Source organism: Tachyglossus aculeatus, chromosome 4 (genome assembly GCF_015852505.1).
Source record: "Tachyglossus aculeatus isolate mTacAcu1 chromosome 4, mTacAcu1.pri, whole genome shotgun sequence".
Lineage (NCBI taxonomy): Eukaryota > Metazoa > Chordata > Mammalia > Monotremata > Tachyglossidae > Tachyglossus > Tachyglossus aculeatus.
The window spans coordinates 136646905-136660815 of record NC_052069.1 but is presented as its reverse complement, the minus strand read 5'-3'; the positions used below and the strand labels follow the sequence as shown (position 1 = coordinate 136660815).

Here is a 13911-nt window from a genome sequence, read left to right as displayed (position 1 = left end):
GGGAGGCCAGAGACCTTATCTGAAGAATGCACTCACGCCAGGCCGGAGATGTGCCAAGAAACCAACGTGGAGACGTCTAAGTCAATAAGCCGCCGCAGGAGTCTGGAGGTCGAGAATGCCTGCTCTGAGGAGGCTCCGGCCCCGAGGGGCAAACAAACAGGAGGCGGGGACTCCAGGGGCGGGTGGCGGGGCGCGGAGGGACGCTGGACACGGTGAGCTCCGCCGTTTGAGGGAAACAGCGAGGTCCAGCGGAAAGGGCTTGGGAGTCGGAAGACCTGGGTACTAATCCCAGCTTCGATGCTTGACCCTGGGTGAGGAGTCGGTTGGCTTCTCGGGGCCTCGGTTTCCTCATCTGTGAAACGGGGAGTCGAGGTCCGTTCTGCCTCCCCCTTAGACTGCGAACTCCACGTGGCCTTGATTACTGCATCAGAACTCCTTGCTGATTTCCCCGCCTCCTGTCTCTCCACGTTTCAAGCCACACTCCACTCTGTTTGCCTGAACTGTATCCAACCTTCTATCTGCCCCAGCACTCCGTACAGTGCCTTAATAATAAGTACGCCTAATAACAACAATGATAACGATGGCATTTGTTAAGCGCTCATTACGTGTTGAGAACTGTTCAACCCAAGCCTGTCGGGTTGGACATGGTCCCTAGCCCACATATGGTTCCCAATTTTAAACCCCATTTTCCAGATGAGGTAACTGAGGCACAGAGAAGTGAAGTGATTCGCCCAAGGTCCCACAGCAGACAAGTGGCGGAGCTGGGATTAGAACCCCCGGATCAGATACTGTTAAAGAAAGGGCAGGCGGTGATCACCCCTAAAGGGGATTCTGTGCAACTCCGGCACCACAGAGTTCTCCACTTCGGGTGGATTCTCGCTCTCCAGCTCCCGGTGGGCTGGCTCCCGGAGAGCTGATGGCAGGGGGGTTTTCTCCTCCGGCTGTCCGATCGGACCATGGGTAGAAAGGTAGCCAGGCAGGGCCCCAACTTGAAGCAGCACGGCCTAATGGTTAAGGCCCCGGGAGTCAGGGTCACCTGGGTTCATTCATTCATTCATTGAATCGTATTTATTTTTTACGGCATTTATTAAGCACTTACTACGTGCAAAACACCATTCTAAGCGCTGGGGAGGTTACAAGGCGATCAGGTTGTCCCACGGGAAACTGGAACCCGCAGAAGCAACCCAGGAGGGCCAGGAGGCTGCGGTCAAGTGTCCCCTAAGAAATCTGCTACCTCCGTCAAGGGACAGCTAGAGTTCCTGTACATGTGTCAGTGGCTCACTGTTTTGACCCATGATCTTCCCGGTTTTATGTGTTTACCTTGCCTTTGGCACAGAGACTCTATTATTTGTCCTGACATCTGTCTCCCCTCCTCTAGACTGTAAGCTCCTGGTGGGCAGGGAATGTGCCTGTTTACTGTTAATAATAATAATTATGATGGCATTTATTAAGCACTTACTATGTGCAAAGCATTGTTCTAAGCTCTGGGGAGGTTGCAAGGTGATCAGGTTGTCCCACAGGGGGCTCACAGTCTTAATCCCCATTTTACAGTGGAGAGAACTGAGGCACAGAGAAGTTAGGTGACTTGCCCCAAGTCACCCAGCTGACTGTTGGCGGAGCCAGCATTTGAACCCATGACCTCTGACTCCAAAGCCCGGGCTCTTTCCACTGAGCCATGCTGCCTCTCTGCCAAGTGCTTAGTACAGTGCTCTGCAGAAGGTAAGCGCTCAACAAATACGACTGAATGAATGAGTTTGGTCCTAAACCCCGAGACCTACCACCCTCCAGGTATCTGCTGGCGGACAGTGAGTAGACGAGTTGGACCACGGTACTGGGAACCGAAACCTGCCCCGCTGATCTACCAGACTTCATCGTCCCAAGCCAGGGGGAGGAAGGAGGAGGAGGAGGAGGAGAAAAAACGGAAGACGAGTAGGCAGTGTGGCCTAGGGGATAGAACTGGGGCCTGGGCATCAGTAGGACCTGCGTTCTAATTCCGGTTCTGCCACTTATCTGCTATTTGAGCTTGTGCGAGCGACCTCACTTCTCTGGGCCTCGGTTACCTCACCTGGAAAATAGGGACGAAGACCGGGAGCCCCATGTGGGCCATGGACTGTGTCCAAAGCTTAGTTTGTATCTACTCCAGTGCTTAGTACAGTGCCCGGCACATAGCACAGAGAAGCAGCGTGGCTCAGCGGAAAGAGCCCTGGCTTGGGAGTCGGAGGGCATGGGTTCTAATCCCGGCTCCGCCACTTGTCAGCTGTGTAAATTTGAGCAAGTCACTTCACTTCTCTGGGCCTCAGTTCCCTCATCTGTCAAATGAGGATTAAGACTGAGCGCCACATGGGACAACCTGATTACCTTGTATCCCCCCAGCGCTTAGAACCGTGCTCGGCACATAGTAAGCGCTTAACAAAAGCCATCATTATTATTATTAGTAGTAGTAGTAAGCATCTAACAAACACCTTAAAAAAGAGCAAGAGGAGGAAGAGAAGGACAGGAAACAGGAAAGAGGAGGGGGATAAGGACGAAGAAGAACAGAAGAAGGACGGGGAGAAGGATAAATAGGAGGGCGAGAAGGAGGAAGAGGAGGAGGGCAAACTGAAAGAGGAGGAGGTTGAGGAGAAAGAAGAGGACATCCGGGAGAGGGGGAATCTGCTTGTGTAGATGTCACTTCCCCATATAAGATGGCGAGCTCCCCCCCAGGCTCCTTGTGTTCTAGACCAGACGGGTCCGGGGAAAACCCGCCGACACCCCAACAGGCAGCCCCGGCCCAGCTGGGACCCACCAGTAAAAACGGACCCTGTGTCAAGCCCAGACTGCCTCAGTTCGAGCGTCGTTTACCTCCTCGTCCTCCTCCTCGTCCTCCACATCCAGGATGCCCGAGTCCTGCTCGGACTTGGGACTTGTGCTCTCCATCTCGGAATCCAAACCGGTGTAGCCGTCCTTCTTGGACTTCTTGCGGCTCCCGATTCTGGGGTGTTGGGAGATGATGTTGTCCAGGCTTCTCTGCTGCTGGGCCTGGGGAAATAGCGGAAGGACAGGTTTTGAGGAAAAGGAGGCATTTATCCAGCGATCAATTGTATTTATCGAGGGTTACGGTGAACAGAGCACTGTGCCAGGCACTTGGGAAAGTGTGACAGAGTTGGTAGACGTGCTTCCTTCCCACAAGTAATAATAATTATTATTACTATTATGGCATTTATTAAGCACTTACTATGTGCAAAGCACTGTTCTAAGCGCTGGGGAGGTTACAAGGTGATCAGGTTGTCCCATGGGGGGCTCACAGTCTTAATCCCCATTTTACAGATGAGGGAGCTGAGACCCAGAGAAGTGAAGTGACTTGCCCAAAGTCACACAGCTGACAGTTGGTGGAGCCGGGATTTGAACCCCTGAACTCTGACTCCAGAGCCCGGGCCCTTTCCACTGAGCCACGCAGCTTCTCTAGAGAAGATGAAAGTTCCAGGCCAGAGGAAGGTTGTGTGTGAGCAATCGGCGGCGACACAGACGAGACCGAGGTATGCTGAATAGGCTGGTGTTAGAGGGATGAAGTGCACGGGCTAAGCTGTGGAAAGAAATCGGCGAGGTGACGCAGGAGGGGGCAAGGTGACTGAGTGCTTTAAGTAGTTTTGATAATTAACCATGGTATGTGTTAAGCGCACGCTACGTGCCAAGCCCCGTACCAAGCGCAGGAGTAGAGACGAGATGTTCAGATTGGAGGCAGTGCCCATTTCGCACGAGGCTCGCGGTCTAAGTAAGGGGCTCACAGTTGCTCTTTTTGACCCAAACTTTATGGACTTGACTGGCTATTATAACCCTCCCGTCAGATCCCCACGATTGGACACAGCTCTGCCCAGAGTCCGGCTCTGCCCGGCCGCATCCCTGAAATCCAACATGGGAGGGATCATCATCTGCCTCCAAAACGGTTGTCCAAAGATTGCCACGAGTTACTCCACGTTTCCCTCGGGTCAGCACAATAAACCCCACATCTGGACCCCAGAGCCTCTTCGCTTCGCCGCCGTCTCCGTGAACTCCGGGAGACCGTCGTCAAGCAGTCGCCAACCCGCCTCCCCGGGTTCAGAAAAACAATCGGGGCGCAATTCCCCCAAACGGGACGCGGTTCCCCCGAATGGGACGCGACGCCCCAGTGTCGGGAGTTGAACCGAGGGACCTCGGGGGTTCCCAGGACCTCGGTTTGGGATCGAGGAGGCTTTCCCTTGCACACTGCACTCATTTGGAAGCTTAGTTCCTGGCCAACTTTATTTCTCATTCATTCATTTATTCATTCAATTGTCTTTATTAAGCGCTTACCGTGTGCAGAGCACTGTACTAAGCGCTAGGGAAAGTACAGTCCCTGCCCACAATGAGCTCAAAGTGGGACTGAGCCCCACATACTGAGCCCCCCCATTCCCCCCGCCCTCCCTCCTTCTCCTCCCCACAGCACCTGTATATATGTTTGTACAGATTTATTACTCTATTTATTTTACTTGTACATATTCTATTTATTTTATTTTGTTAATATGTTTTGTTGTCTGTCTCCCCCTTCTAGACTGTGAGCCCGCTGTTGGGTAGGGACCATCTCTATATGTTACCAACTTGTACTTCCCAAGAGCTTAGCACAGTGCTGTGCACACAGTAAGCGCTCAATAAATACAACTGAATGAATGAATGCAAGTGGCTTAGCGTGACGCTACTAACGGAAAAATGGGCCAGGGTTTCCCCGGGCACAAAGACTCGAAATGGTCCCATAAAGAGCCGGCAGGAAGACAGGAAATTCTCCAAGCAGCCCTGAGACTTCGTTGTCCGGGAAAGGCGGGGGGGGCAGGGCGGGATTTGAGGGCAGATGGCCCACCCTGGCTTTGCGCAGAAGCACGCGCTCGCCCGTGAGAGCGCCGGATGAACGAGGCAAGAAGAATATGGGGAGAGGACAGGGAAGGACATGAAATATGGGAGCTGGTCTTCTGCCACGAGGAAGAACATAAAATCGAGGGGAAGGACATTCCACACGACTGAGGCAAGGGAGAGGCGGGTTGGCTGAACTGACTGAGGAGCCACGGTGACCCCAGAACCGCTTTCCTCCATCTCGCGACTCAGTCTCCACAAGGGCACCCCGAGCCCCATAAAGCCCCCTTCTTGAAGGGCGGGGTCCGCGGAAGGGTGGGGTTGTCGCTCGCTCGGCCTTCCTCCCCCTCGGACCCGGGCGTCCGGCAGCTACGGTGAGGGCAGGTGAAAGGAAACGAGAATCCTGAACCCCTTCCAGGTTTTCTTCTTCAAGACCCACCCGGGTGTCAAACTGCTACCCCTGGCTCTGCCCCATCCTCCTGTCGGGAGGCCGCAGGACAGACAAACGAGGCAGCGACGGGAAGCAGAGAGGCCTAGCGGATAGTGCACAGTCCTAGGAGTCAGCAGGACCTGTGTTCTAATCCCAGCTCTGCCACCCACCTGCCGAGTGACCCTGAGCAAGTCACTTCACTTCTCTGTGCCTCAGTTCCCTCAACTGTAAAATGGGGATGAAGACTGTGAGCCCCATGTGAGACAGCGACTGTGTCCAACCTGATTAACTTGTATCTACCCTCAGCGCTTGGGACAGTCATTGGCGCTTTAACAAGCACTATCTTCTAGACTGTGAGCCCACTGTTGGGTAGGGACCGTCTCTATATGTTGCCAACTTGGACTTCCCAAGCGCTTAGTACAGTGCTCTGCACACAGTAAGCGCTCAATAAATACGATTGAATGAATGAATGAATGAACATTACTATTTTTTTTCAATACAATCATTTCTCCACCGGGCCCAGGCTGAGCCTTGCTGGTTTCAGTCCAAACTGAGGAGCCTCCCAAGACGTGCTCAGAGACCTCAGGCTATGCAGCGTGAGTTTTGCCAGTAATCCTCATTTACATCAACAATAAGAAATCCTCCAACAGGAAGGGGCCAAAAAGACTGTGTCCCAGGGGTAAGTAAGGTGGCTCTTTAGAAGGCGAGAGAGTCCGAATGAAGTTCACAAACAGCGGGAGGGTTGTAGACGGGGGGCCACGGGCTGTTACCCAAATCCCACCTCATCCCGATAAGGGATGCTCACTGGAGCCGGAGAAAGGCAGGCTCGGGACAAACAGCAGAAGACACTCCTGCCCTCCATGCAGGGAAGGCTGAGCAGGAGGCGGGCGGTCAGAAACACATTCAGTCACATTTATTGAACACTTAATGTGTGCAGAGCACTGTACCAAGCACCTGGGAGAATTCAATACAACAATAAACAGACACATTCCCTGCCCACGATGGGCTTAGAGTCTAGAGGGGGAGTATAATATTTGTTAAGCGCTTCCTATATGCCAGACACTGTACTAAGTGCTGGGGTGGAAACAAGCCAATTGGGTTGGACCCAATCCCTGTCCGACGTTGAGCTCACCGTCTCAATCCCCATTTTACAGATGAGGTAGCTGAGGCCCAGAGAAGTGCAATGACTTGCCCAAAGTCACAGAGCAGACAAGTGGTGCACGCTGGATTAGAACCCATGACCTCCTGACTCCCGGGCCCGGGCTCTATTCACTATACCTGAGTCTCACGGGGTCCATCCCGAATCACTGGAGGAAGAGTTGTACTTCCCAAGCGCTTAGTACAGTGCTCTGCACACAGTAAACACTCAATAAATATGACTGAATGAATGAATGAAGAGTTGGGAATGGGTAGGGGAGAGTCATGAGGGATGGAGGTTCACAGTGCTGGGCCACTGGAGGGACAGTCAGGGATGGACAGGGGAAAATCAGAGGGGTTGGATAATAATAATAATTAATAATAATGGCGTTTATTAAGCGCTTACTATGTGCAAAGCACTGTTCTAAGCGCTGGGGAGGTGATCAGGTTGTCCCAGTCTTAATTCCCATTTTCCAAATGAGGTCACTGAGGCCCAGAGAAGTGAAGTGACTTACCCAAAGTCACCCAGCTTACAGTTGGCGGAGCCAGGATTTGAACCCATGACCTCTGACTCCAAAGCCCGGGTTCTTCCCACTGAGCCAGTTGGATGGTCTGTGCTGGGTCATCGGAGGGACAGTCAGGGATGGAGAGGGGAGAGTCAGGGATGTCGGCCGTCTGCGCTGGATCACTGGAGGGAAGGATCAGGGGCGGGGGCTGATGCCTGCATATTTTGTTAATATGTTTTGTTTTGTTCTCTGTCTCCCCCTTCTAGACTGTGAGCCCACTGTTGGGTAGGGACCGTCTCTATATGTTGCCAACTTGTTCTTCCCAAGTGCTTAGTACAGTGCTCTGCACACAGTAAGTACTCAATAAATATGATTGAATAAATGAATGAAAGACCCGGGACTGGGGGGGTGGGGGCGGGGAGGGGCCCCGAGGAAGGCCGGAGTCCCCGAAGGAGGGACCGCACATCCAGAGAAGCAGCGTGGCTCAGTGGAAAGAGCCCGGGCTTGGGAGTCAGAGGTCATGGGTTCTAATCCCGGCTCCGCCACTTGTCCGCTGTGTGACTCTGGACAATCACTTAACTTCTCCGTGCCTCAGTTACCTCATCTGTAAAATGGGGATTAAGACCGTGAGCCCCACGTGGGACAACCTGATTACCTTGTATCCCCCCCAGCACTTAGAAGAGTGCTTGGCACATAGTAAGCGCTTAACAAATGCTATCATCATTATTAGTACTATTATTAGTATATCGCCCAGGAAGCCGAAGCCCCCGGAGGCCTGAGAACGCCATCGGCCGATGGTTTACAGGGATGACCCACGCTGGGCCCTCTCCTAACCAGGCATGTTCGCCAGCCGGGGGACTCGTCAGCAGCGGGCGGAGAACGATTCTGTGGGTACCCGGGGGCCGCCACCCAGAGGAAGCGATCCTGGACCAAGTCCCCTTATCTATCCTGTGCCACTGGGGCTGGTGGGCCCTGGGGGCCTGGAGTGGGAATCCGAGTGGGAATCCGGGTGGGAATGCCAAAGGCTCCTAGGGCATTCCACTGGCCCGATGCTGACCTCTAGTGGCCCTCGGGAGCAGAAAGTCTGCGTCCACCTTGGCTCTGCGGGCGGCGAGGGAACGGCTGGCATCTGGGGGCACCAACCGCCAACCACCCGCGGCCCGGCAAAGCGCCTCGCCGCGCCTCCGAAGACGGGGCCCAGGGCCCGGACCCCCACGGGGGCCCCCGGGGTCTTTCCACGGACAGCGAGGTCCCACCAGCGGCCCCCTTAGCTATTCCACGTGCCACCCTGCTAACGGGGTGGCATCGTCCCCCTTTCCCACCCGAGGAGAGCAGAGGCCCAGAGCAACTCGCCCAAGGTCACCTGGTAAGACGGGGAGGGCCCCGCGGAGAACTCCAGCCCCCCGAGACCTTCTTCTGTCGCTAACTCCATCTGGCCCCGTGGTCCCTGTGGGAATCACAACGAATCGTGAAGCGAGGGGGCCTGGGAGTGGGGGGAGAGGGGTTCCAAACAGGAATTCTACTGTCATCTGCTCATTTCCCCCAGCAACCAGCTGCACTGTCAGAAAAACAGGATAGTGACTCAAAGTGAAGACTAAGCAGAAGGAATAGATCAGCTCCTAAGCAACACAAATTGTTTTCACGCAAATGTCCCTAGACACACACACATACACACAAGAGGAAAACAACAAAGCCAACACAAACAGGGCAAGACGATCTCGAAATAGAAAGTTTTCCCAACTTTTCCCATGAAGGTTCTTGAAACCCCGAGTGTCCTGACCAAGTCCAGTCAGCCCTCGCTCCTAAAGCGGGCCACACCTCCTGGCATCCTGCTCCATCCCATCACCTCTCCTCAACTTCACGGTCCCCCGACATGCTCTTTTTCCCTCTTCCCTCTCCCACATTCGTCCCCGAGTTGTCTCCATCTGTATCTCCGGCCTCGTGACTCTCCTATTCCTCTGAGGGGGGACTTTCCTCCTGGCCTCCGGGGCCCAGGGGAGGGCCACTAGGGTCACAGGGCGCTCCCCGGTCAAAGGACCGCGAGGCATAGGAATCCTCGCAGCCATTTCGCAACTCAGAAGCTTCCCGGAGCTCCGGTTACCCACCTCTGCCACCACCCTTCCCCAAAATTCTTTTCTCTTTAGTGTGTGGGGGAGAGATGGAGAAAAGAATGAGTCACTCAATTAACCATAATTATTGAGCAGGTTGTGCAGAGCATTGTACTAAGCATTTGGGAGAGTACAATACATCAGAGTTATTATATAACAATATAACAGAGACCTACAGCGGACAGACACGTCCACCCGCCTCAGAGGCGGGAGAAGCGGCGTGGCCTGGTGGGAATAATGATGATAATAATAATGATGACATTTATTAAGCACTTACTCTGTGCAAAGCACTGTTCTAAGCACTGGAGAGGTTACAAGGTGATCAGGTTGTCCCACGGGGGGCTCACAGTCTTCAACCCCATTTTACAGATGAGGTAACTGAGGCACAGAGAAGTTAAGTGACTTGCCCAGAGTCACACAGCTGATAAGTGGTGGAGCCGGGATCTGAACCCATGATCTCTGACTCCAAAGCCCGGGCTCTTTCCACTGAGCCACGCTCACGGGCCCGGAATCCAGAGGATCTGGATTCTAATCCTAGGTCCGCCACTTATCTGCTGTGTGAACTTGGGGAAATCACTTAACTTCTCTGTGCCTCAGTTCTCTCAGCTGCAAAATGGCGATTCAGTGCCCGTTCTCTCTCCCAAACAGAACAGAGACGGAAGATGCATTCTCCGGCCTTGGTACTGAACTCTGCACCCAGTAAGCGCTCAATCAATACCACTGATTGACTGATGGCTCTTCACGGCAGCTGGGTGAAGTTTCATCTCCTTCGACCTGACCTGCCACCCGCAGAGAGAGACCCCCACCCAGCTTGAGCCACCCCCGAGGAGGCTGAGTTGCCAGCCTCTGCTTCCCACCATGGGCCCCGCATCTCTAATAATAATAATAATAATAATCATCATCATAATAATGACGGTATTTGTTAAGCGCTTACTATGTGCAAAGCACTGTTCTAGACTACGTTGTGGGCAAGGAACGTGTCTACCAACGGTCAATCTTATTTATTGTGTGCTCACTGTGGGCAGAGCACTGTATTAAGCGCTTGGGAGAGCCCGGTACAACAATATAACAGGCACATTCTCTGCCCATAATGAGCTTACGGTCTAGAGGGGGAGAAAGACATTAATAGAAACAAATGAATTGCAGATATGTAATTTCTGTACGCTACTTTCCCAGGCATTTGGAAAAGTGCTCTGCCCACAGTAAGCCCTCAATAAATCCGAGATCGACTGACTGATGGGCATCACCGAGATGCTTCCCAGCCAACGTCCCGCAGAGACCTAGAATTCCTCGCCCACACAACCAACTCAACAGCGGTTTCTTGATGCCCTGACTTCGTGTCCTCAGTGTGGAGTCACTGAACGCCTTCTATAGTGTCAAGACAGGCTGTAGGAACCAAGTCCCTCTAGGAAAGCAGTGCGGTTCTCGAGAGCACCACGGCAGCCCCGTCAAGCCAAGGAACTTTACGCCGTTTCCGGAAGGAAATGGAAGGCGAATGGGACGCCTGCTTTCCCAGACGTCTCCTTTGCCGGGGTCCGAGTGCCCAAGTGCCAGCTTCAATCCAGCGCTTAGAACAGTGATATGCACATAGTAAGCGCTTAATAAATGTCATTATTATTATTATTATTATTATTATTATTATTATTATTATTATTATTATCCTTCTAGCGAAACATCTTCCAAACAGCTCCTGGATTGGAGGAGCAGGGAGGAGGGATATGATCGCCCTCCATTCTGCATGCTTCTGAGCTGACCCTTTAATTTATTTAATTTATTATGGTACCTGTTAAGCGCTTACTATGTACCAAGCACTGTTCTAAGCACTGGGGTGGATACAAGTTAGTCAGGTTGGACACAGTCCCTGTCCCACGTGGGGCTCACGGACTCGATCCCCACTTTACAGATGAAGTAACTGAGCCCCAGAGAACTGAAGTGACTTGCCCAAGCAGAGATGTGGCGGAGACGGGATTGGAATCTGGGACCCCCAGGCCCGTGCTCTACCCACTAAGCCATGCTGCTTCTCCAACGGGAGCTGGAGAGGGGGCGTGATTACGCCCCCCTGCTCCGACCTACTGGGGCCCGGCCTGGGGGCAGCCGTCTGTGGATGCAGGGGTTTGGACGGAATGACCCCGCAGAGACCTGTCCAGCCCGGCCTCGGGCGGACGGGCTTTGGAGCAGTTTGCAAATCGGATCCAAGAGGGCAGAACCGAGTTGGCAACCCCAGCCGATTCTCACTACCTCCCGCTGCCGGCGCCGACTCTCTTAACCTTCCGGGCGTGGAGTCAAGCCGCCTTCTTTGCCCTCCCCTCCCTCGCCAGCCCACCCAGTTGAAAACTGTTTTGTCAGGATGGATCTGACAAAACCTTCCGCCCACCTACTTTCCTCCGGGGAGTGTCTGAGGAGTCACAGTAATAAGATAATGGGCTGATATTACCGGTGAGTAGGAAGTCACTTGTTCGCTTTTTAAAGTGCCTCAACACATCTCCTCCAGTGCACTGTGTCTGGCGGCCCTCGAGTCGGGAGCGGGCGCCCGAGGGGCGCGGGTCTCTGCCCAGTACCCCCGACCATCGTGTCAGCGTGGAAGCCCAGACCCTGCCCTCGGAGAGTCTGCAGTCTCGGGAGCAGGCGACGGCTTCATAATTCTGAACGGGCCACGGACCGGGTGGAGAAAAGCGTGGGGGATGGCCAACCCAGCGAGAGTGGGAGAGGACAGGGAGAAGGATCTCCAGGGCCCTGTGGATTGGCGGTGTTCCTGGGTGAGAGGCTCATCCATTCAGTCAATCGAATTTGTTAAGCGCTTCCTGTTTGCAGAGCACCGTACTAAGTGCTTGGGAAAGTACAATACACAAGAAACAGTGACATTCGCTGCCCACAATGAGCTCACAGTCCACAGGTTCCCCTCCACTCTGCCAAAAAAACTGGCAGGGGTGGGCTAACTTTCTCACTGTACCTCCATCTCATCTCTCTCGCCGCCAACTTCTCGCCCACATCCTGCCTCTGGCCTGGAACGCCCTCCTTCCTCATATCTGACAGACAATGACTCTCCCCACTTTTCAGAGCCTTACTGAAGGCATATCCCTTCCAAGAGGCCTTCCCTGACTAAGCCCTCCTTTCCTCTGCTCCCACACCCTTCTGCGTCACCCTGACTCGCTCCCTTTCTTCATCCCCCTTCCCAGCCCCACAGCACTCGTGTTCAGATCTGTTATTTTTTTATTTCTATTAATATCCGTCTCCCCCTCTAGACTGTAAGCAATTTTCAGACAGGGAACGTGTCTGTTTAGTGTCTTGTGTACTCTCCCAAATGCTTAGTACGGTGCTCTGCGCACAGCAAGCACTCAATAAATACAACTGAATGAAAGAAAGCAACGGCCAGCGCCTGGGCCGGAGAAGCTGGAACCTGATGGTAGCGTGTGGGCCGTTTCCACCTTCGCTCTGGGCGGCCTGCACGCGCGTGCCCTGGGACTGAGAAATGGCAAGTCCTCTTTCAGCTGCTGCAGGTGTGAGCGACATCACTGAGGTGAGGGTGAGGCGAGGGAGAGGACCTGGTTGGGAGGTGTAGATTGCCCTTCCCTAAAGCCTGGTCCCACCTTCTTTCTTTCCTCTCATTTATTCATTCAATCGTATTTATTGAGCACCTACTGTGTGCAGAGCACTGTACTACGTGCTTGGGAAAGTACAATACAACAATAAATGATGACATAATAATAATAATAATAATAATAATAATGATAGCATTTATTAAGCTCTTACTGTGTTCCCAGTTTGGTCCCTAGTGTAGAATAATAATAATAATAATAATAATGGCATTTATTAAGCGCTTACTATGTACAAAGCAGTGTTCTAAGCACTGGGGAGGTTACAAGGTGATCAGGTTGTCCCACGGGGGGCTCACAGTCTTAATCCCTATTTGACAGATGAGGGAACTGAGGTCCAGAGAAGTAAAGTGACTTGCCCAAAGTCACCCAGCTGGCAATTGGCGGAGCCGGGATTTGAACCCAAGAGGTCTGATTCCAAAGCCCGTTCTCTTTCCACTGAGCCATGCTGCTTCTCTGCCATTCCCTGCCCACAACGAGTTAGACTGGGGGAGACAGACAACGATGCAAATAAATACAATGACAGATAGGTACTTTCAGGCTGGGAAGGGGGAAGAGCGAAACGATGAATAAAATGAGAGATATGGACATAAGTGCTTTGGGGCTGGGAGGGGGGAAGAGAAAAGGGAGCAAGTCTGGGTGACGCAGAAGGATGTGGGAGATGAGAAAAAGTGGGGCTTAGTCGGGAAAGGCCACTTGGAGAAGATGGGCTTTCAATAAGGCTTTGAAGCGGGGGAGAGTGGTTGTCTGGAGGATTAGAGTTCCAGGCCACAGGCTGGACGTGGGCCGGGAGTCAGCAGTGAGACAGGAGAGATCGGGGCATAGTGAGCACATAGTGAGCACTAGAGGAGCAAAGTGTGCGAGCTGGGTTTAGAAGGAGAGAAGCGAGATGAGGTAGGAGGGGGCACGGTGACGGAGAGCTTTCAACCCAGGGGAGAGGAGTTTTTGGACTGCAGTGGCAGGAAACCACGAGACAGTCCCGCCGCCACCGCGGCCCATGAAAAGACGTGGTGCCCGGGTGCAGGGGAGGGGAGAGGCATGTTAGGATGCCAACGTTACGTTCTGTTTCAAATCACAACGTCGGAAAGGAGTCTGAGGAAGAGATGGACTTTTAGGAACCACATCAAAGGTGACAGCGGGGGACGGGGCGACCCTCCAGGGCTGGACAGAGGAAGCGCGTACCTTTAGTGTGGTTAGCACGGAGTTCTGGCACTCTCTGAAACTGCTCCCATCTCAGGGCACACTCCGTCTCGGGGTCCCAGTTAAAGGTGCTGGCGGGACCGCAGCGGAAGGGAGCA

The 13911-nt window shown here is 53.3% G+C and overlaps 1 protein-coding gene across 3 annotated transcripts in view; it reads right to left on the bottom strand.

Annotated features, from left to right (window-relative positions):
• EXOC6B (exocyst complex component 6B) overlaps positions 1–13911 on the bottom strand; it is a 388942-nt gene that overhangs the window by 218567 nt on the left and 156464 nt on the right. For all 3 annotated transcript variants that reach the window (XM_038745562.1, XM_038745563.1, XM_038745564.1), the window contains exon 7: positions 2842–3018. In XM_038745562.1, the coding sequence (XP_038601490.1) occupies positions 2842–3018 (177 nt within the window). The remainder of the gene's footprint in view (positions 1–2841; positions 3019–13911) is intronic.